Below are 23,802 nucleotides of genomic sequence, written 5' to 3' on the forward strand. Positions count from 1 at the left end.
ATAAATACTACCACTACCTTTTTAGATTTGCAGTTTTTTTCTTTTTTTTTTTTTTACATTTTATTACATTAAAAAAATTGATTCATATATTTTTTTATATTTTTTAAAATTTGAATATATTTAAACAAATATTAAAAAAATACAACAAACAGTATATTCTACAAATGGTATTCTTATTGTATGATTTAATTTGTGTATTTAATACCGTGGTATTAAATACACTACATTAAGTATGTAGTATAGTATTTAACACGAATAGTACAACAATAATAAAGTACACTATACATTTTTTAATTTCTCAGAGTTTTTAATTTTAATTAAAAAATGCATTAATATAATTTAACAAAAAATAATATTAAATGGTAAATTCTACAAAAACTTTTTTACTTTATAATTTGTACAAACAGTACTTAATACTACTACTGCAAGAAACACTAATAAACAATAATATTAATACATTTGTAAGGGTTTTCAATTTTATTTTTTTTAAAAATGCATTAATATAATTTAACAAAAAATAATATTAAACAGTCAATCCTACAGGAACTTTTTTTACTTTATGATTTAATTTGTGCAAACACGATTTAATACTACTACAAAATATACTAATGAGCAATACTATTTATCCATGTTTACATTTGTAATGTTTTTCATTTTACTTTTAAAAAAAATATTTATTTTTTATTAATTTGTAAATAAGAATAAGTGAAAAAAATCTAAAAATATTACAAAAAATAGTAAATTCTAAAAAAAAAGTATTTATTGTATGATTTAACTTTATTACACTGAAGAAATTAGATAAGAATATTGCAAAAATATATATATATATATATATATATATATATATATATATATATATATATATATATATATATATATATATATATATATATATATATATATATATATATATATATATATACATACATACATATATATATATATATATATATATATATATATATATATATATATATATATATATATATATATATATATATATATATATATATATATATATATATATATGTATGTACAATACAAGAAAAATGTAAATAGTAAATTCTACACATTTTAAAATTTTAGAAATGTATCTCAATAATTAATTTCCTAGCTATTCAATGAGAAGCTTACACAGTCAAAGCGGAAATATGAAAAAACAGTACTCACTGCTCATGAAATGTAGGCGGGAGAATCATCTTAGCAATAGGAGAAGGCGTGGCATCTGTTTGTAGCCATTTCTTCACAAACGAAGACGACCAAACGTCCGATTCCGCATCTAAAAAAATTGCAATATATCACTTCATCTATTTGATGACTCCAAATAGAAGTGAGGTTCAAGTGAATTACCTGACAAACGCCGAATAATGCGTGTCTTACCTGCAGGCTTGTGGCTTTAAAGCAATTATGAGAGTAGCCATCCAGCACATGACCATCTCTTGGAAGTTAGTTGACGAGGGGGGGAAAAAGGTGAGTTCTTTGTTAACATGACAATGGTGACTTACATGGAATAGTCCGCATGAGGAACCTCCTGCTTTTGGACGAGTAGAAGATGGAAAACATGAAGGTTATAGATATATATATATATATATATGTGTTTACAATGTCAATATTAGCAGTGTGAAACTGAGAAATGAAAGGACAGGAAGTTATTCGTCACCATATCCCAAAACTCCTGATCTGGTGGATCTTGTGAGTGTGTGAGTTGAGTGAAAGGAGAAGTATACCCTATTTTTTCGGACTATAAGGCGCACTTAAAATCCTTTAATTTTCTCAAAAATCGACAGTGCGCCTTATACCTTATGTACAGAATAATTCTGGTTTTGCTTACCGACCTCGAAGCAATTTTATTTGGTACATGGTGTAATGATCAGTGTGACCAGTAGATGGCCGTCACACATAGGTGATACGTGTAGACTGCAAGAGGCGATAGCAAGCAACACCAAAACTTTGATGAGAGAATATAGAACCATTATACACAATGCTCAAAAGTCTGTCAAAATGTTTTATTACGACTGTGGTGAGCTACGAAGCCACACCGCTTGATGGAGGATGTCCTTGTGGCTCGTGCAGCCCTTTGAGACACTCGTGATTTAGGGCTATATAAGTAAACATTGATTGATTGATTGTCGGCGCATTACGGCTACCATAGTCAAACGTCCTGTGCTTCAACATACAAGTATTACTGTGGTGTGTGTATAAGGACCGCAAAATTGCACCTATTAGGAGACACATTATCTGGCGTTTTGATCCACAATATTATACATAACAAACTTTTCTTACCTTCTGGTACCTGCTGATGTGTATTTGAGATCTCCATAAATCCTGAAAATTTGCGCACCTCCGCCTTTGTAGTCCGTGGCGACGCCGTAGTCGATAAGCTTCTTATTTTTCTCTATCTTCTTGTTATGGGACATTCACCCTCCGCTGTTGCCATTTCTAATATAAAGTAGTGTAAAGTTCTTACTTATATCTGACAGTAAACTCACCATGAAAGCGCTAAAAACTACCGGTGTAGTGAGTTTACATTATTCACCCAAGGAACTTTAGTTATTAGAGAGTTCCGGTCGACAGTTTTTCACAAGACACATTTCCTGCGTTGTTGTTGTTGCACTAGTGCAGGGGTCCCTAAACTTTTTGACTCGGGTTGAAACAATTTGACCGGGGGTCGTGCTATGTATGTATATATATATATATATATATATATATATATATATATATATATATATATATATATATATATATATATATATATATATATATATATATATATATATATATATATATATATATATATATATATATATGTGTGTGTGTGTGTGTATATATATATATATATGTGTGTATATATATATATGTGTGTATATATATATATATATATATATATATATATATATATATATATATATATATATATATATATATATATATATATATATATATATATATATATATATATATATATATATATATAAAAATATGTGTATATATATATATATATATATATATATATATATATATATATATATATATATATATATATATATATATATATATATATATATATATATATATTAGGGCTGCAACTAACGATTAATTTGATAATCGATTAATCTGTCGATTATATATATATATATATATATATATATATATATATATATATATATATATATATATATATATATATATATAAATATGTATATATATATATATATATATATATATATATAAATATGTATATATATATATATATTAGGGCTGCAACTAACGATTAATTTGATAATCGATTAATCTGTCGATTATTGCTTCGATTAATCGATTAATAATCGGATAAAAGAGACAAACTACATTTCTATCCTTTCCTGTATTTTATTGAAAAAAAACAGCATACTAGCACCATACTTATTTTGATTATTGTTTCTCAGCTGTTTGTACATTTTGCAGTTTATAAATAAAGGTTTATTTAAAAAATATATATATATAAATTTTTTTTAAAAAATTTTTTAAAGCCTCTGCGCATGCGCATAGCATAGATCCAACGAATCGATGACTAAATTAATCGGCAACTATTTTTATAATCGATTTTAATCGATTAGTTGTTGCAGCCCTAATATATATATATATATATATATATATATATATATATATATATATATATATATATATATATATATATATATATATATATATATATATATATATATATATATATATATATATATAAGGCTGGCCTGGGAATGACTCAGGATCCCCCGGGAGGAGCTGTTTTCCTGTGTAGTGTTTTAGTTCTCGTCTTGCGCTCCTAATTTGGTGGCTTTTTCTCTTCATTTGGTATTTTCATGTAGCATTTTCATGTAATGTCATGTCATGTTCGGATGTACATTGTGGACGCCGTCTTTGCTGCACAGTAAGTCTTTGCTGTCGTCCAGCATTCTGTTTTTGTTTACTTTGTAGCCAGTTCAGTTTTAGTTTCGCTCTGCGTAGCCTTCCTTAAGCTTCAATGCCTTAGGGGCACTCACCTTTTGTTTATTTTTGGTTTAAGCATTATATACCTTTTTACCTGCACATTGCCTCCCGCTGTTTTCGACATCTACAAAGCAACTAGTTACCGGCTTCCACCTACTGATATAGAAGAGTATTACACGGTTACTCTGCCGCGCTCTAGACAGCACAGACACTCAACAACAACACATCATTTGCAGACTATAATTACTGGTTCGCAAAATTTTTTTTAACCCAATTAGGTGAAATGAGATCATCTTCCACGGCACACCAGACTGTATCTCATGGCACACTAGTGTGCCGCGGCACAGTGGTTGAAATAAATTGACGTAGACCACAAGGAAGTCTTTTACATTTAGAAAAAAAAATCGTAATATGACCCCTTTAATGCGCCTTACAGTCCGGTGCGCCTTTTGTATGAAAATGGACCTGACTAGACCCGCTCATCCGGTGCGCCCTATGGTCCAGAAAAATAGGGTAATGTCTTCAAATGGAATAAACATGTGACAATGGATGGATGAAAGTGAGTGTTGATGCGGGCTGGACTGGTTTGCAAGATGGCATGTGCTCGCTCCCCTCCTCATATTCACAAGAGCATTAAGTTTGGTACCTTGAACAGCTGTCCTACCTTTAGGAGGCAGGTCATGTGCCTGGTCTTCATCCGGGGCCACGTAGGCGGGGCACAGGCCGGCCTTGCACTTGACGCAACCCAGCTGATTGGACAGCTGGAGCAAAACGTGTCTTTAGCGAGCATCTGGGCCAAACGGCGACTTTGACTTTTTCGGTCGTACCTCGCACTCGTACAGCCCGACGTCTGCCTGGGTGGCGGCGACGATGGTCAGGGACAAGACTCTGCTGCGGGCGTCATTCCAGATGAGGTATTTACGCTTGTCGGTCAACTCTTGGCCGTCTTTCATCCACCTGTTGTGACAAAAGAAGGAGTTTATTATGCTGACCTGTCTCCGCTTGGGATGGTCTCCTGCTGGCCCCACTATGGACTGGACTCTCACTATTATGTTAGATCAACTATGGACTGGACTCTCACTATTATGTTAGATCCACTATGGACTGGACTCTCACTACTATGTTAGATCCACTATGGACTGGACTCTCACTTTTATGTTAAATCCACTATGGACTGGACTCTCACTATTATGTTAGAGCCACTATGGACTGGACTCTCACTTTTATGTTAAATCCACTATGGACTGGACTCTCACTATTATGTTAGAGCCACTATGGACTGGACTCTCACTTTTATGTTAAATCCACTATGGACTGGACTCTCACTATTATGTTAGAGCCACTATGGACTGGACTCTCACTATTATGTTAGATCCACTATGGACTGGACTCTCACTATTATGTTAGATCCACTATGGACTGGACTCTCACTACTATGTTAGATCCACTATGGACTGGACTCTCACTATTATGTTAGATCCACTATGGACTGGACTCTCACTATTATGTTAAATCCACTATGGACTGGACTCTCACACTATTATGTTAGATCCACTATGGACTGGACTCTCACACTATTATGCTAGATCCACTATGGACTGGACTCTCACTATTATGTTAGATCCACTATGGACTGGACTCTCACACTATTATGTTAGATCCACTATGGACTGGACTCTCACACTATTATGCTAGATCCACTATGGACTGGACTCTCACTATTACGTTAGATCCACTATGGACTGGAGTCTCACTACTATGCTAGATCCACTATGGACTGGAGTCTCACTATTATGTTAGATCCACTATGGACTGGACTCTCACATTATTATGCTAGATCCAGTATGGACTGGACTCTCACTATTATGTTAGATCCACTATGGACTGGACTCTCACAATATTATGTTAGATCCACTATGGACTGGACTCTCACTATTATGTTAGATCCACTATGGACTGGACTCTCACAATATTATGTTAGATCCACTATGGACTGGACTCTCACACTATTATGTTAGATCCACTATGGACTGGACTCTCACAATATAATGTTAGATCCACTATGGACTGGACTTTCACAATATTATGTTAGATCCACTATGGACTGGACTCTCACTATTATGTTAGATCCACTATGGACTGGACTTTCACACTATTATGTTAGATCCACTATGGACTGGACTCTCACTATTATGTTAGATCCACTATGGACTGGACTATCACAATATTATGCTAGGGTTAGGGTTAGGCTTAGGGTTAGGTTTAGGGTTAGGGTTAGGGTTAGGTTTAAGGTTAGGGTTAGTGTTAGTGTGGTTTCACTATATGGCACATGTTTATGACAGTGTTGTTTAGTGTGGTTTCACTATATGGCACATGTTTATGACAGTGTTGTTTAGTGTGGTTTCACTATATGGCACATGTTAATGACAGTGTTGGCATTGTTCAAACTGCCACCCTTAGTGTGACATGTATGGCTGTTGACTAAGTATGCCCTTCATTCGCTTGTGTGTAGTGTATATAATCAAGATTATTATGTCATTATATGTCATTGGTCAGGCTTTGTTAATTATAGACTGAGATTGGGGACTTTTTTATTATGTAAAATGGTCCGGACTCGGAGTTTGACACCTGTGCAATACAGTAATGTTGCCTGAGGCTGAGCCAATCAGTGGCCATGACACAAGAGAGCGTGCTCTGATTGGTTTAGTTTCATCTAGTGGCCTCTATTGCTGTAGTATTGCTATTTTAAATTCATTTCGCCATTTTTGTGCTGGAACATGTTTAATTTATGGCTGAAATACATAGAATAGGCTTAAACATTTTGTTTTATTCCGTGATGTCATGAAGCCGCAATATTTGAAGCGCGATGCGACGGACTGCACACTTTACATGGTATTATTACCAGAATGATTCATTAGGAATGTCACTGACCTGATTCTGGGTAAAGGAGTGGTCAGGGTAGAACAGGTGAAGGCCATGTCCTCCTTCTCCATCAGGCAAGAACTTTCCAGCCGACTGACAAATCTGGGTGGAGCTGCGACAAACAGAGATTGTAAATAATAAATATGAAGTGTTTTTATACACTAACCACTGACCAGAGTGCTTAATTAGAGGTAAAATGAGTACAAAGTATAACATACAATATGTTATAAAATAACTCAAATATACAGTAGCTTTTAAAGAAAATAAAACAGATGAAAAGTAAAATACACAAATTTTTTCTACATAAATGTTGATTTATAAAAGTAAGGCCTACATTTTCTAATTAGCTTAATGGTTTACAATTATCAATCAAATAAAGCCTTTAAATTGATATATTTGTTAAAAACATTTAAAGTGATTTAGGTAACCCTTTTTGTCTTTTTTTAAAAATGTTATTATTTTTTTTTCATGTTTTATCATTATTATTATTTATTATTATTTAATACTCTATATGTATTTGCTTTTGTTTTCTTTCCTTGACATGTTTCGCCGATGTTGAAAGTGCCTTGACTTTTGTGTGCATTATAAATGTGTTTGTTGTTCAATTAAAAAATAAATAAATAAATAAATAAAAACCGTTTGCCAGGCTCCTAAGGATGTTCGCTAACCCAAAAAGCTGTGAAAACGATGATGCTGTGTTCCAAATGTAAGTTATTTACTGAAATTGAGTGAGCCTATGGCTTTGCACTTTGTTTGTTTTATATATATATATATATTGCATTCTATTTTAGTTACTTTGAATTTACAACAACCTGGCGCTGTTTTGTACTGTTTTGTACTGTTTTTGTACTTACTTTGATTATTATTTCTCAACTGTTTGTAAATGTTGAAATTTATAAATAAAGGTTTATAAAATTAAAAATAATAATAAAATAAAATAAAAAAGGATGTTCGCTAACAGGAAGTTAGCGAGGCTAGCCGGAAGCTAACAGGAAGTTAGCGAGGTTACCGGGAAGTTAGCTAACAAGAAATTAGCCAGGCTACCTACCCTGGAGAAAGTTGGCAGAATTCAAAGGTAAATTTCTTATAACTTTGATAAAACAATTGCTGGTAAACATTAGTTCTTGTGAAATACTGTTAAATACTACATCTTGAAAACGTATCTTTGTTAATGTGTTTTGGTTGGGGATTATGTCAGGGTTTTATGCTGCCTATTAAAAATAACTGTACATTTTTATGGTTAGTGCTACTGACAGTGCTACAATATCAACACAATATTTAAACTACTTCCTTATTTTTCTTTTATTACACACAATTGTGCACAGTAGTACACGATAACTAAACAAAAGTTTAAAAAAACACTTTTTACTACTTTTAAACGATTTGTTTTTCTACTTCCAACACTTAAATATTTACATATCGACTTGAGTTTTATCTGTTGCCATTATTTTTTTTATTTTATTCCTTTTTTTTCCCAAAAGGAATTAATCTTTTTTTTTTTTTTACGGCAAAAACATAAAATGTTCAATATTCTCCACAAAACATTTTTCAAAATGGAATATTTGATGTGAAGCCATCGGAGCCGTAAATAGGTAAATAATTCATAACAACATTGATTTTGATTCATTATTATTTTTTTAACAATTTTTGTCTGTCTGTCTGTGTTGGCCCTGCGATGAGATGGCGACTTGTCCAGGGCGTACCCCGCCTTCCGCCCGATTGTAGCTGAGATAAGCTCCAGCAACCCCCGCGACCCCAAAAGGGATAAGCGGTAGAAAATGGATGGATGGTTTTTGCCCTAAAAGTCGTCCTGTGTCCAGGGAATTATTCCCTGAATTTCTTGAACATATTTTTTATTTTTGAAATGATAACAAAAAACTACAAAAAATATTTTGTGCAAATAAAAAAGTTAAAGTACCACTGATAGTCACACACACACTAGGTGTGGTGAAATTACCCTCTGCATTTGACCCATTCCCTGGTTCACCCCCTGGGGGGTGAGGGGAGCAGTGAGCAGCAGCTGTGTCTGCGCTCTGGAATCATTTTGGTGATTTTTAACCCCTAGGTCCAACCCTTGATGCTGAGTGGGAGGTAATGGGTCCCATTTTTATAGTCTTTGGTTTGACTCGGCCGGGGTTTGAACTTAACCTACCGATCTCAGGGCGGACACTCTAACCACAAGGCCACTGAGCAACTAAATATATCGATCTAATTCCTCTAGTATCAATCAAATACTGATATAATCTTGGCTCGATCCCTTACGCCTGACTGCACACATCAGCAGGTATACGATCCTCTCTAACTCTTAGTCGTCTACTTCATAATTTACTTCACCAAACTTCATGAATGTTTTTTGAGACCAACAAGTATGTGCTCCAATCACTCTATCACAAAAAAAAGAGTTGTAGAAATGATTGGAAACTCAAGACAGCCATGACATGATGTTCCTTACAAGTGTATGTAAACTTTTGACCACTACTGTATATACATTATATAAGTAAATATACACTACCGTTCAAAAGTTTGGGGTCACATTGAAATGTCCTTATTTTTGAAGGAAAAGCACTGTACTTTTCAATGAAGATAACTTTAAATTAGTCTTAACTTTAAAGAAATACACTCTATACATTGCTAATGTGGTAAATGACTATTCTAGCTGCAAATGTCTGGTTTTTGGTGCAATATCTACATAGGTGTATAGAGGCCCATTTCCAGCAACTATCACTCCAGTGTTCTAATGGTACAATGTGTTTGCTCATTGGCTCAGAAGGCTAATTGGTGATTAGAAAACCCTTGCGCAATCATGTTCACACATCTGAAAACAGTTTAGCTCGTTACAGAAGCTACAAAACTGACCTTTCTTTGAGCAGATTGAGTTTCTGGAGCATCACATTTGTGGGGTCAATTAAACGCTCAAAATGGCCAGAAAAAGAGAACTTTCATCTGAAACTCGACAGTCTATTCTTGTTCTTAGAAATGAAGGCTATTCCACAAAATTGTTTGGGTGACCCCAAACTTTTGAACGGTAGTGTATATTTTATACATTTTTATTATTATTTTATAATCAAGTTTTAAAAATATATGTTTTTAGGCCCTCTCCATGCAACCAGAAGGACATTATTATGGCAAATATTACATTGAATCGAATCGTCACCTCAGAAATCGGAATCGGATCAAATCTTTAGGCGCCCAAAGCCTTACAACCCTGGTAGTTTGTCACAAACATTGGATGATACTGGTCCGTGGCCGATCACTTGGCGCTTCCCTAATTATTAGGTCTGTAGCGTCTGGACGTGGCAGTGATTTTGGCCTTCCTGTCTCCCTCTCAGACTCACCCTGCACCACAAGAGTAGCCAGAGAGGCGGCGCTGCCCACGCTGCTGGATGCATGGCACACATATTGTCCCGAGTCTTCCGCGGTCAAGCTGTCCAAGACCAGACTGCACGTGCCAGAGCGCTCGGCCGTGATGATGTGACGAGGATCGTCTTCCAAAGGTAGGCCATCTGAGAAGAAGAAACTCATCTATTTTAGTTGGGCGATGCGATGTGACTGACTATGTGAACTACTGTATATATAAACCATTTCAATCGCACCTTTGAGCCAAGTGATGTGGGGTAGAGGCGTTCCTGTGACATTGCAGCTCAGTTTGATGGTCTGTCCCATCGTGGTTGTGCAGTCCGACAGTAGGGATTTGAACACAGGCGGGCCTTTTGAACGACACCAACACAGCGACATTGAAAGGGTCCTATCATGCTCATGTTTTTGGAATAAAATATGTGGTAAGTCGTGTCTTCTTGGCCCAAACATTATATCGATTCTGCCACCTACTCCGCTGACAATCTGGCGCCCTAGGCAATACTCACAAGAAACCGAATAGCTTTGTCTTTTACCTTTTTTTTTTTACTTAAAGAAAGCAAATTAACAATCAGAATAGTTAACAAGATAAAAAAAATATGGATAAATAAATGAATACAAAAAATGAATTTATGAAATACAATATTTTTTCCATACATAAACACAAAATAAAACGTGTCAACAAGTTGCATAAAATAAATTAAAAATACAATATAAATAAGGCACTGCACAAAACAAGATATCAAACCAGTATGACTTTAACAACTATATTACAAAAAAGGGGATCCTACAGAGTTCTCTATTTGTGCTTTTTAATATTGCATTAACTAGAATGACTTACAAATTACTGTACACCAGGGAGTACTGTAATTACCTAACGTCACATTATTATTTTCCATAACAATTTAGCCCCCTCCACAATATCAACCCGACGTTAAAACAGAACTAGCTATTTATTGATTAGCAATTGCTGAATCATGTAACATTAGCTTAATGCTAAAAAGCCAGGTTACTATCACATTCTGTAACAGACAAATCATTTCATGTAGGCTAACGTTACCTACCTGCTACCTCTGTCTTTTTCTCATTTCTCCTCCTCTTTTCTCTTTTTTCTTCCCTGGGCACCTGACAGTTTTGGCCGTTTTGACATACTGTGTTGATTTTTTAATGTGGTGACGTCCAAAAAGAGTCATGATACGGGAAAGGAGGGGGGGCGTAATTTTGTAACAAATAATATTTCTATTAAATAGGCTTTACTTTGCATTTTAATCAACGTGGGATTATTTCATGTATTTAGAAATAATAGTACCAACTTTTTTTTTCTTTTTTTTTCTTCTCCAACATTTGTGGCACTGGCGTGGCGCCCCCTGATGGACAGCGCCCTTAGCATTTGCCTATACGGCCTATGCCACGGGCCGGCCCTGGTCAAGGGTCAAGCGCCGGTTCCAGCCCCCGACCCCTGACCACGCCTACTCTGTTGCGATTGGTCAGGGGTTGGTTGGTGCCAGGCCCCACGGCCCACCCACCGTTCATAGCTGCAAAAAGACACGACCTCCTTAAGCAATGCAGGGGTGTCCAAACTTGTTCCACTGAAGGGCCGCACACTGAAAAATTAAAACATCCGGAAGCCATTTTGATGTGTTGGGCCACATTAAAAACCTCTACAGGCCTTAGTGGCCACATGCGTGGACAGCACCTTGTAGCTCTTATTTCCAAAATTGTGTACACTACTGAATTGGGGTCTTATGGCCCTTATGTGTCACTAAACATGAAGTACACGTTCGTTATTTATGGTCTAAGTACATCATATCAAAAGATGATTCTTAGTTTTTATTCTAATTAGGGTCCAATAAGCCCAAATAGCTAAGAGAAATAAAAAAAAGCATGTAAACAAACAGCTTGGGCCTTAAGATGAATTAAATGACATGACGGACCACATTAAATAAGGTGGCGGACCTCATTTAAAGACATGGCGGGTCACATTAAATGGTGTGGCAGACGACATTAGATGAATGACATGGCGGGCCATATCACTGACATGACATACCACATGAAATGATGTGGCGGACCTCATTGAAAGACATGGCGGGTCATATTAGATGATGTAGCAGACCGCCTTGAATGAATGACATGGTGGGCCGTGTTACTGACACGACAGACCACATTAAATGACTTGATGGACCACTTAAAACAGGGGTCCCCAAACTATGGCCCGCGGGCCGGATACGGCCCCCCAGCGTCCAAAATCCGGCCCGCAGGAAGTCCCAAGTTAAAAAAAAAATTATTTTATTTGTTTTTTTCCTTTTTTTTAATTTGTCCTTACTAGTCCATTTTCTACCGTCTCCTAGCCACTCAGGCAAATCATATTGTCTAAAAATGCATTTTACCATTGATAACGTGATATGCAGCAAGGGCGCTCTTTAAGTCAATTAGTGCGCGAGGAATATATATAGACACATATACATATATATATATATACATATATACACATATACATATATCCATCCATCCATCCATTTTCTACCGCTTATTCCTTTCGGGGTTGCGGGGGGCGCTGGAGCCTATCTCAGCTACAATCGGGCGGAAGGCGGGGTACACCCTGGACAAGTCGCCACATATATATACATTTACATATACATATACATATATACACACACACATATTTACATATAATATAATATATATATATATATATATATACACACACACACACACACACACACATATATATATATATATATATATATATATATATATATATATATATATATATATATATATATATATATATATATATATATATATATGTATATATATATATACATATATATATATATATATATATATATGTATATGTATATATATATGTATATATATATATATATATATATATATATATATATATATATATATATATATATATATATATATATATTAGGGCTGCAACTAACGATTAATTTGATAATCGATTAATCTGTCGATTGTTACTTCGATTAATCGATTGATAATCGGATAAAAGAGACAAACTACATTTCTATCCTTTCCAGTATTTTATTGAAAAAACCACCATACTTATTTTGATTATTGTTTCTCAGATGTTTGTACATGTTGCAGTTTATAAATAAAGGTTTATTTAAAAAAAAAAAAAAAAAATTTTTTTAAAAGCCTCTGCGCATGCGCATAGCATAGATCCAACGAATCGATGACTAAATTAATCGGCAACTATTTTTATAATCGATTTTAATCGATTTAATCGATTAGTTGTTGCAGCCCTAATATATATATTTATATATACACATATATATATATATATATATATATATATATATATATATATATATATATATATATATATATATATATATATGTGTATATATAAATATATATATATATATATATATATATATATATATATATATATATATATATATATATATATATATATATATATATATATATATATATATAGCGCGGCCCCCAGCCAAATTGTTTTACCCCAATGCGGCCCCGGAGTCAAAAAGTTTGGGGAACCCTGCATTATATAATACAGCGGGTGACATCATTCAACTGCCACATCACCTTAAATGAGGTGGCAGCCCAGATCTGGCTCCCGGGCCTTGACTTTGACACGTGTTTTAATGTGAAAAGCTGCAAATGTTGCATTATTGTGGAAAGTAAACCTACTGACATTGGACTAAATGTGCGGTTTGTGGAAGACCTACTGTTAGCGGGCAGGACGGCGCGTTGCTGCAGCTCCTTCAGGTCTTTGAGCCAAGACAGTTTGGTGAGCGGTGAGCGTCCCTGCAGCGTGTACCTGCGCACCGACCCCCTGTGCTCGTGCCACACCTCCCACGTCTTCTCATCGCCTCGCGTCGTCTCCTTGAGCTCCACATCATTCAGCTGCCAAAGAGAGCATGTGTATCTCGTCACCTCGGGCCTTGTGTAGTGTGACACTGTGGGTCTGGATTCATTTTTGCCTCATTCCTGTGAGAATCCTGCATGCGACTGAAGCATTAACATGTGGGATTTGTTCATTTATCCATGCAGTTTGCTCAAACAACCACCAGGGAGCATCTGTGAGCAGATAATAATGTATCATCTCTTTCTCTTCCGGGTCTTCACATCTAGAAAACGCTATTCTTTCCTCATACTTTAAGTGCAAAATGAGGCAAAAACTAATCCAGACCCACTGCAAATGATATGTTACCTTCATTTTATTCTTAAAGGTGTACGTCTCACTAGCGTCTCTTTTCAGTTTGCATAGGACGATACATTCTTTGAAAAGAAAGACTTGTCTCTGGTGCCCTCTTGAGGTGGTTTTGGTTTCTGGAGCTTCCTCCCACACTGTGAAGGCTCCCTTGAAGACAAGACGACAAGCAGTGTTCATTTTACGCCACGTTCCTCGTCGGGTTCGCCGACTTTCTTGCACTGACCTGTCGCACAGGCTCTCCCAGGGCGGTTAAGGGGGCAGGGTAGTTCTCGATGAGGGAGGCCTGGTGCAGGTTGTCCGACCTCCAGGGTAGACAGGACACCAGGGAGAAAGCGTCTTCCAATAGACAGCAGCTCTGACCGCTTTTGGCCTTGTTCTTAATCAACTCCTGCACACGAAAGGCAGCCACGTTCCAAAGTGAAAGTAAACACAACTATCTTCCTATTGGTGGGGGGGGGGAAGCTTGTCATCGATTGCAGCATTAACAGCAGTTTGGTTGCAGAGGGAGAGGAGAGGAAGGGAAGGGAACACCGCCACCAAGTGGCTAAATGATGCAAAGACGCACGTCATGGCTTTAAAAAAAGGTCAACACAGACCTGACTTTTCTGAATGTTTAGTGATGTTATTGAGGGCTATATTAGTAAACTTTGACTGATTGATTGTCAGCTTCCTTTAAGTGAAGATAATATTGTGTAATGGTACACATTATTTGTTGTGTAGATAGTAAATTATATCATTATTTGTTGTGTACACAGTAAATTATACCATTATTTATTGTGTACATAGTAAATTATAACATTATTTGTTGTGTACATAGTAAATTATAATATTATTTGTTGTGTACATAGTAAATTATACCATTATTTATTGTGTACATAGTAAATTATAACATTATTTGTTGTGTACATAGTAAATTATAACATTATTTGTTGTGTACATAGTAAATTATAACATTATTTGTTGTGTACATAGTAAATTATAACATTATTTGTTGTGTACATAGTAAATTATAACATTATTTGTTGTGTACATAGTAAATTATAACATTATTTGTTGTGTACATAGTAAATTATACCATTATTTATTGTGTACATAGTAAATTATACCATTATTTATTGTGTACATAGTAAATTATAACATTATTTGTTGTGTACATAGTAAATTATAACATTATTTGTTGTGTACATAGTAAATTATAACATTATTTGTTGCGTAGATAGTAAATTATAACATTATTTGTTGTGTACATTGTAAATTATAACATTATTTGTTGTGTACATAGTCAATTCTAACATTATTTGTTGTGTACATAGTAAATTACAACTTGATTTATTGTATACATGGTAAATTATAACATTATTTATTGTGTACATAGTAAATTATAACATTTGTTGTGTACATAGTAAATTATAACATTATTTGTTGTGTACATAGTAAATTATAACATTATTTGTTGTGTACATAGTAAATTCTAATATTATTTTTGTGTACATAGTTCATACATTTTAACCTTTTTTGTTGTTTACTGGTTCGTAAACTATAACATTGTCTGTGTATATAGTAAATTATAACATTATTTGTGTACATAGTTAGCAGATTGTAACATTTGTTGTGTACATAGTTAATAAATTATAACATTATTTGTGTACACAGTAAATTATACCAATATTTGTTGTGTACATTATTTGTTGTGTAGATAGTAGATTATAACATTTGTTGTGTACATAGTAAATTATACCCTTGTTTATTGTGTACATAGTAAATTATAACCTTATTTGTTGTGTACGTAGTACATTATAACATTATTTGTTGTGTATATAGTTTGTAAACTATAATATTATTTACTGTGTACATAGTAAATTGTAACATTTTGTGTACATAGCTAGTAAATTATAACATTATTTGTGTACATAGTTAGCAGATTGTAGCATTTGTTGCGTACATAGTCAATAAATTCTAACTTTATTTGTTGTGTACATAGTTAGCAAATTGTAGTATTATTTGTTGTACACAGAGTAAATTGTAGCATTATTTGTTGTGTACATACTGTCGTACATTGTAACTGCCTGAGGTCTCACCGAGCTCTGAAGGTAAATTATTATGCTGATAAGCATTTCACCACATTTGTTATAGTTACATTTTTACTTGAATTATACATTTTATATTTGCATTCTAAGTTATGAGAAGGTTTTGCAGTGATTTTAGCCCTAATTCAGTATGACAAAATGAAAAAATAATTGTACAGTAATAACTGTACAGTCACACACGAGGTTGTACTGAAAAAAAGGAAACTAGCCGAAACAAGATAAACACGAAAACCCTAGCAATAAAATGGTTAAAATCACCTTTAGTAATGCTTGATAGGTCTGAATCCTCTCAATTGGTCTTTGGAGGAACGTCATGGCATCCATGACAGGAGCATCAGGGCTACCAGATCTTGGTAACTCCTGTAACAGAGCAAGACATGTCTTTCAAACAAAAAAAAACATGTATTGTCCTCAGTCGCAGAATGTTTTTGAATGCAGTTTAGACCTTTAGATATTGTTGGGTCAATTTATCGGCGATGCAGGCCTCGGCGTGTGCTTGTCCCACCATGTAGTGGATGTACTTTTCAAAGTCTTCAGAGTACTTGATCAGACGCATGGCGACGTCGTCATCTGTAGCGCACTCTCTCAGGCCGGGAAGAATGCCGCTGAAAGGGCAGCACGTGACGTCAACACCGTTGTCATACCGCGGGCCAGTGTGTGTCGCGCAGTACCTCTCGTGTAGAACCACGATGTCCTTTATGTTTCTAAAAATGATGTCTTTCTGGTTGAGGATGTTGACGGGGACGTGAGGGCTCGAGTCCAAGTACTTTAGCTGATGTGAAATGAACGTCCTCATCTCTTTCACAAACTCCTCCTCTCCGTCGATCAGGCCTTGGATCAGCTGGCTACAAACACAAGAACGTTCTGTGTTTATTGCTGACTTTAGGAACATAATTGTATTGTATATTGTAACACTATGTGTGCGTGCATGGCACCTTAAAGCCTTCCTGTACTCTTCCCCCGTGGAACCAATGCCATCAAGATCCTCTTGAGGTGTTCTAAATTGCGCTAGGGTCTCCTGTTTAAAACAACAGCACTGCGTTTATTTTAAAACACCACACTCCGTGATAACTGAACCTTTTTGTAACTTGTATTACCGTATTTTCCAGACTATAAGGCGTACTTAAAATCCTTTAATTTTCTCAAAAATTGACGGTGCGCCTTATAACCTGGTGCACCTAATGTACAGAATCATTCTGGTTGTGCTTACCGACCTTGAAGCAATTTTATTTGGTACATGGTGTAATGATAACTGTGACCAGTAGATGGCAGTCACACATAAGAGATACGTGTAAACTGCAATATGACCCTAGTAAACAACACCAAAACTTTAAATGTTCCATTGAGAATATAGGACATTACGCACGGCTGTTAGAATAATATATATAAGTTATCACACAACTCTTATGCTTAAAGGCCGTTGCTATAGTTATTATCAATTGTGCTGAAGTTGTACTTTTCTATCTGTGCAAAGGCACACAACTTGTAATCTTCCATTGCGAGTTGTCTCGCATAAACAGTTTGTTTCCAGACCCTGCCTGCTGACAGCTAAGGACGGACATCGAGTACCTCAACGCAGACAAAACAGAGACAGGGCGAAATCACGAGTGTCAGCACATTTCCATTCTGAATAATCATGTATTGTGTCTACTGGGGCTGCTTGCATTACCCCTCCCTTCAGAAGCAGCCTCAGTGACTAGGGAACTACCGAATAAATAGAGGAGCACGTGGGACTGTACCTTAGAGCGTAGGGTGAAACTGTAACTGAGTGTGCAGCCCAATACGTTTCTCCTCATGAGCAAAATTGAACTCTGTCTCTGCCTGATTCCTTCTTCTTGTCTTGTGTAATAGATAGTTTGGTGTTTAAACCTGACAACGGCGCTCAAAAATCTTACAAAATGTTTTAGTACGACTTTGAAGCCGCACCGCTTGATGGATGGTCGATGCATTACGGCTACTGTAGTCAGAAGTACGAGTATTATTATGGTGTGTGTATAAGGACCGCAAAATGGCACCCATTAGCGGACACATTATATGGCGTTTTGTTTTGCAATACTATGCAAAACCAACTTTTCTTACCTTCTGGTACCTGCTGATCTGTTTTTGGGATCTGCATAAATCCTGAAAATTTGCGCACATCCGCCATTGTAGTCGATAAGCTACTTCTTTTTTTCTATCTTCTTGTTATGGGGCATTTCAAATATAAGGTAGCGTAAAGTTCTAACTTATATCTGTCAGTAGACTCGCTATGGAAGCGCTAAAAACTACCAGTGTAGTGGGTTTACATTATTTACCCAAGGAACTTTAGTTATTAGAGAGTTCCAGTCGGACGGCTGTTCATGGGACACATTTCTGCCGTTGTTGTTGCACTAGTGAGCCACGGATAAGAAGATGCTGCTCCGTTATTAATTGAAGTAAAGTCTGAATGTCATTAAAACAGTTAGCTCCGTCTTTTGACACTTCTTCCACTCCCGTCCTTGCACGCTACACCGCTACAACAAAGATGACGGGGAGAAGACACTGTCTAAGGTGAGCCACGTAAATAAGACAGACCACCAAACAGTGCATCCTGAAGCGACTGCCAGAAAGCGACTTGAAGATGGTCTGTAAAACATCATCTATGCAATAATTTTGACCAAAGAACCACCATTACATGTTATGTAGACCACAAGGAAGTGTTTTAAAAATCCTAATATGACCCCTTTAATGCGCCTTATAATCTGGTGCGCCTTATGTATGAAAATAGACCTGCATATACCCACTCATCAGCAGTGCGCCTTATAGTCCGGTGCGCCCCTAGGGTCCGGAAAATACAGTACAAATCCTCATCCCACCTTTCTCTTCTTCTCCATGTAGGCCGGACAAACCCATCCCTGGCGAGCAGGGTTGGTTTTGGTGGGTTTGGTCCTCACCAGCCATTTGTCTGGATGGACAGAGTCCAGGACCTCCACATATTGACCCTCCTTCAGAAGAAAACTGTCCTTACTTCCACTGTTGGGGTTGCAGTCTGCTCGAGCCACGTACATTTCAAAAGTCTGCAGAGTAAAAAGGTGAATATTTTAAGGGTAGAAAATACACAGTATTGTGTTTATATGGTACACAGATTGCTGAGTCAAGCATTCACACTAGTGACTCATTGACTACAAGGGAAGCTGAACTTACACCTTAAAATTGTATAAAATATAAAATTGTTCAACTTAAACGTGTAGACTTAAAATTGCATTTCAAGTGAGTATGTTGAGCATAAATCTGCTGTTGAGTGAGTTTGCTCTCTGGCAGGATCTCTCCTACCATGCTGCCTCTGAAAATCCCAATATAAGATCTCACAGCAAGAAAGTAAGACTCTGATTGGATAACAGAAACATATGTCACTCGACAGCTTCTATGGGGGTCTATGGGGCAGTGGGCTGGCCTTTACACTTAGCTTATGAGTGATGATTGGATGATCTGTCTCAGGCTGAATCCCCTTTTTGACTGACAGAGAAATTAGCAAATCAGCGATCTTGATCTTGTTTGTTTCAAGTTTCATCCCCTTGTCGATCTGGAGACTTTTCCAATCCTTTTATACCCATTTTCCACTGCAGTGAACTTTGGTGCTGGAGTTGATGAAGTACGGAGTCGGAGTTGAACCAGTGTGGGCCGCAAAGTAGTTCTACACCACTTTCATTTTCTATGGCCCTCCGGAGTTGTGTCAATACGTAAAAATGGCTCCGCCTCCGATCGGTAAATAATAGGAAATTAGCGCACAAACTTGGACATATTCTTTAACAACAATGACGGACGCAAACATGCTGAAGTTTTTGTATAAATACTGCCACTTCTTCCCAGGGTGTTATGGTTTCGATATTCCTTTTAACATATTTATTTAGTAGTTGATTCGGTCGAAGGAGCGAATCTCATCCGAATACTTTCCAAAGTTTGCTGCATTCTTGTATTTTTTTCAAATGTACACTTTCAGGAGTGCCCAAATGGAAAATAACCAGCAGATCTCCTCGGGCGTCCAGGATTTGGTTATCGTTTTCTATTTTATTCACACAAAAAATTAACTTTGTGCTACATCGCGACAAACAAGATGGATGTAAATCACCTGCGTTTACGAAAAAAAACTCCGGCCACCTCATTATGTAGTTCAGCAAGCTGATCCAGGTCCGTTTTGGAACTGGATTTGAACTAAAGAAAACATCTGAAGTGGGCAGCAACTTCTGGTGCCGTGGCAATGGAAAATTAAAGTTTGGAAATTCTACTCCGAACTGGCTCTGGTGCAGTGGAAAAGGGGCATTAGGGACTTTTTGTTAAAAACGGCAAGCAGCAAATCTGCCATCTATTTCTTGTGTTATTGGGCACTGTACTGGTGTTTGGAGACTCTGACTTCTGTTGCTCTGCAGTTACTGTCCCCAATGAACAGCAGATGCTAGTGTAAGCCCCTTCATCATCCCAAAGCACTCACGGGTAAGCCGCAAATGAGTTTCTCCTCCTTAAAAGACAGCAAACCCTGATTCACACTCCAATTGTTCTGCAACAGAATGGCTAAAGGATTTGCCGCAAGATCATAGCACTCTGTCTACTCAGTTACTGTTTTTCTAACATGACAGATTCACCAATCCATATTCAAAATCAAAATCCCAAACCTCGTGTTGATCTTCTTCCCCTTCAGATTCGGAACCAGACACCGTGCTAGCTAGCGGTGTGTGGGCTCTTATGTGTTTAGGCGATTGTGTTCTCATTCGACTTTCGTGGGCTCCTATCAATAGCAGACACAAAATAGCATCAAAATATCTAAACAAACATAAAATGAAGTATTGACACCACAAATGGTTAGAATAAATAAAAAGTACTGTTCAGTATTGCTCACCTTTGACCTTTAGTAAGTCTTTAAGTGGTTGGGAATCTTCATCCACATACTTTGGCGGTATTTGGTCTGTTGCCTGAGGAAGCTCCCTGAGATAATGTTTACCAAATAAAGAGACAGTGTTTATGACAATAAAATCAAACTGAATCCTCTCTTATCTCCTACCTCGGTGGGGTGGTCTTAATAGAGATTTCTATAGGTTCCATCCCATCTGGAGCCGTCTCATAATCAGATGGGCTTGACACTGAATAAAAGAGCTTGATTCAAGACTGCTGAAAGTATGTTCAGAATAAAAGGCAAATGCATTACATACTGGAACTGCTGGTGATGAGAGAGGATGCTCTTTTCTCTTGTAGGCTCATCTGGTTGTCTCGCTCAGTCAGGTTGTAGGCCTCCCACAAAGAGACATCAACATTCTCCACATAGTTATCGGCATCAGTAGCTGAGGTCGAAAACTGATCTTGAATGTGGGTTTCATCCTCAGGCTTTGGCGGGGCCAGTTGCAGGGGAGTAATGGTGGCAAATGTTGGGTGCACGGGCCTTTGAACTGTTGAAGTAGGCTGCTGGGGTTGAACCACCGTCATGTTACTATTGTGGGATGTCACTCCATATTTATTGACCACCTCACATGTGTAGATTCCGCTGTCGGTGAGGGTCAGTTTGGTGATTACAAGAGAGCATACACCGTCCCCTGTGGCTTTGATTTGATGACGCTTATCACTACTGATTTGTTGGCCATCTTTGAGCCAGCGCACTGTGTCATATTGTCCTTCTACAGTACACATTAGACTGAGGGTGCCACCAACATCTGGACACTGGTTTTTAAAGACCTCTTTTAAGACTGGACACAAATCTTTGGCTGCAGCATCTCTTATTTGTAGTTCATCTTTAGCGCTGGTGTACGTCTCTGGTGAAGCACCCTTGACTGTTTTCTGGAGAACCACAACAGGAGGAAAGATGTAGGGCTGGGTTGATGTTTGGTCAAGAGAGCAAGGAGGTTGAACGTTGCTGTAGCTGTCTGGGATATCTGTCAACGCTTCGGAGAAAGTTTCATCTTCAGAAATATAGAGGAGAGGAATGTCTTCTGTCATTTTCACTACTTGATTTTCATCATTTTCTACCAGTGATACCTTATCCATTTCTTTGTCAGCTTTGGGTTCTTTCCTCATGGGTTTTACCGGATGTTTGATCTGCTGTTTGGTGACCATAGACTTCTCAGCTGTTTTCTGTTTTTCAGCCATTTCAGCATCTGGCGGTGCTGACTGACCGTGTTCCAGTCTTGAGTTATCTTCTTTTAAAGGCCTTGCTGGTTGTATTAGTGGCTGATCTTCAGATGTTGGCAGCATACTCCTTGAGAGTTGCTCATCTTGATCTGTCTCGGTGTCTCTTGATTGCTGTTTCTCTATTCCTGTCCTTGTTTTGCTTTTTGATCTCACAGGTGGCTTTGGAGGACCAAATCCAACCTTTGTATCTTGAGTTTTGTTTAGTATTTCTACGGAATGGCTATCCTGATATGGCGACGGAACTCTTACCTCCTCTACTCTCTCTGTGGTCTCTAGTTGTTTCACATAATCTCTCTGTTTATCTCCTTCCTTAGAAACATTGATTGCAGTTTTTAATGTCGTTAAACAGAGCTTCTCTGTTTCCTTTTTAACATTATCAAGAGGCTCTCTTCCACTAACCTTTTCTTTTGACCTCACCAGTGGTTTCAAATTATCTTCACTTTCCTCAATTGACTTGGTTTCTTGTTCCAATGTTATTTTGTTCCCAATGTGCGGTTTCCCAGTCATCTTGTCATCCTCGACTCTCTTCCACAACACTGTCTCTGGATAAATTTCACTGGCCTCTTCAAAAGGTTCCACTTGCTCTTTTCGGCCTCTGTCCAGATATTCAAATGGCTGTTTCCCTTGATTTTCCACATTGTCTCCAATCTTGCCTGGGGGACTAATTTCCACTTGCAGCTTTCCGGTTTCTTTTTCCTTCAGGTCAACTTTTTCAATGTCTTTCTCCTTTTCAAGTAATGCATCTGGTCTTTTGTAAACCTCTTCATCCCAGTAACTTTTGTCCTCCTGCTGTTTTTCATTCTGAGCAATTTCAAAGTCTATATCTGGAGATTTTACATTCTGGATTTCCTTCTCTCTTTGAAAGACCAGTACAGGCTGTTTGTTTTCAAACATGGGTTCTGTATCTTGCTCTAACACTGTGATTGATGCTTTTCGCAATGTCCTCTTCTTGGGCTCTGGAGGAACAGGCTGAACATCTACGCCATTCTCAGGTGTAGGGGTCGAGGCACTGCCCCTTCGTCGTGGCATTTTCGTTGGAGGTTCTTCATTTGGTGAGGTGGTCTTAGGTGCTACTGGCGAGTTTGACAAAAAAGGTTTAGGTATAATTAACAGTAACATTGTTGCTGAACA

The 23,802-nt window shown here is 36.9% G+C and overlaps 1 protein-coding gene and 1 long non-coding RNA gene across 2 annotated transcripts in view; one reads left to right on the plus strand and one right to left on the minus strand.

The window, feature by feature from the left end:
- Positions 1–23,802, minus strand: part of obscna (obscurin, cytoskeletal calmodulin and titin-interacting RhoGEF a) — a 99,213-nt gene that overhangs the window by 35,081 nt on the left and 40,330 nt on the right. Inside the window, exons 48-65 of the mRNA XM_062027817.1 lie at positions 21,702–23,744; positions 21,554–21,632; positions 21,392–21,477; positions 21,168–21,280; positions 19,374–19,574; positions 17,475–17,557; positions 17,211–17,384; positions 16,985–17,144; positions 16,798–16,899; positions 14,676–14,840; positions 14,450–14,599; positions 13,965–14,142; positions 10,482–10,595; positions 10,224–10,391; positions 6,898–7,000; positions 4,794–4,923; positions 4,631–4,727; positions 1,171–1,279 (exon numbers count right to left, since the gene is read on the minus strand). Of these exons, the coding sequence (XP_061883801.1) occupies positions 1,171–1,279; positions 4,631–4,727; positions 4,794–4,923; positions 6,898–7,000; positions 10,224–10,391; positions 10,482–10,595; positions 13,965–14,142; positions 14,450–14,599; positions 14,676–14,840; positions 16,798–16,899; positions 16,985–17,144; positions 17,211–17,384; positions 17,475–17,557; positions 19,374–19,574; positions 21,168–21,280; positions 21,392–21,477; positions 21,554–21,632; positions 21,702–23,744 (4,255 nt within the window). The remainder of the gene's footprint in view (positions 1–1,170; positions 1,280–4,630; positions 4,728–4,793; positions 4,924–6,897; positions 7,001–10,223; positions 10,392–10,481; positions 10,596–13,964; positions 14,143–14,449; positions 14,600–14,675; positions 14,841–16,797; positions 16,900–16,984; positions 17,145–17,210; positions 17,385–17,474; positions 17,558–19,373; positions 19,575–21,167; positions 21,281–21,391; positions 21,478–21,553; positions 21,633–21,701; positions 23,745–23,802) is intronic.
- LOC133635066 (uncharacterized) lies at positions 7,866–19,684 on the plus strand. The gene is made up of 3 exons (XR_009822013.1): positions 7,866–7,963; positions 10,218–10,382; positions 19,396–19,684. It is a non-coding gene; the product is annotated as an uncharacterized LOC133635066 (long non-coding RNA).

Source organism: Entelurus aequoreus, linkage group LG19, assembly GCF_033978785.1.
Source record: "Entelurus aequoreus isolate RoL-2023_Sb linkage group LG19, RoL_Eaeq_v1.1, whole genome shotgun sequence".
Lineage (NCBI taxonomy): Eukaryota > Metazoa > Chordata > Actinopteri > Syngnathiformes > Syngnathidae > Entelurus > Entelurus aequoreus.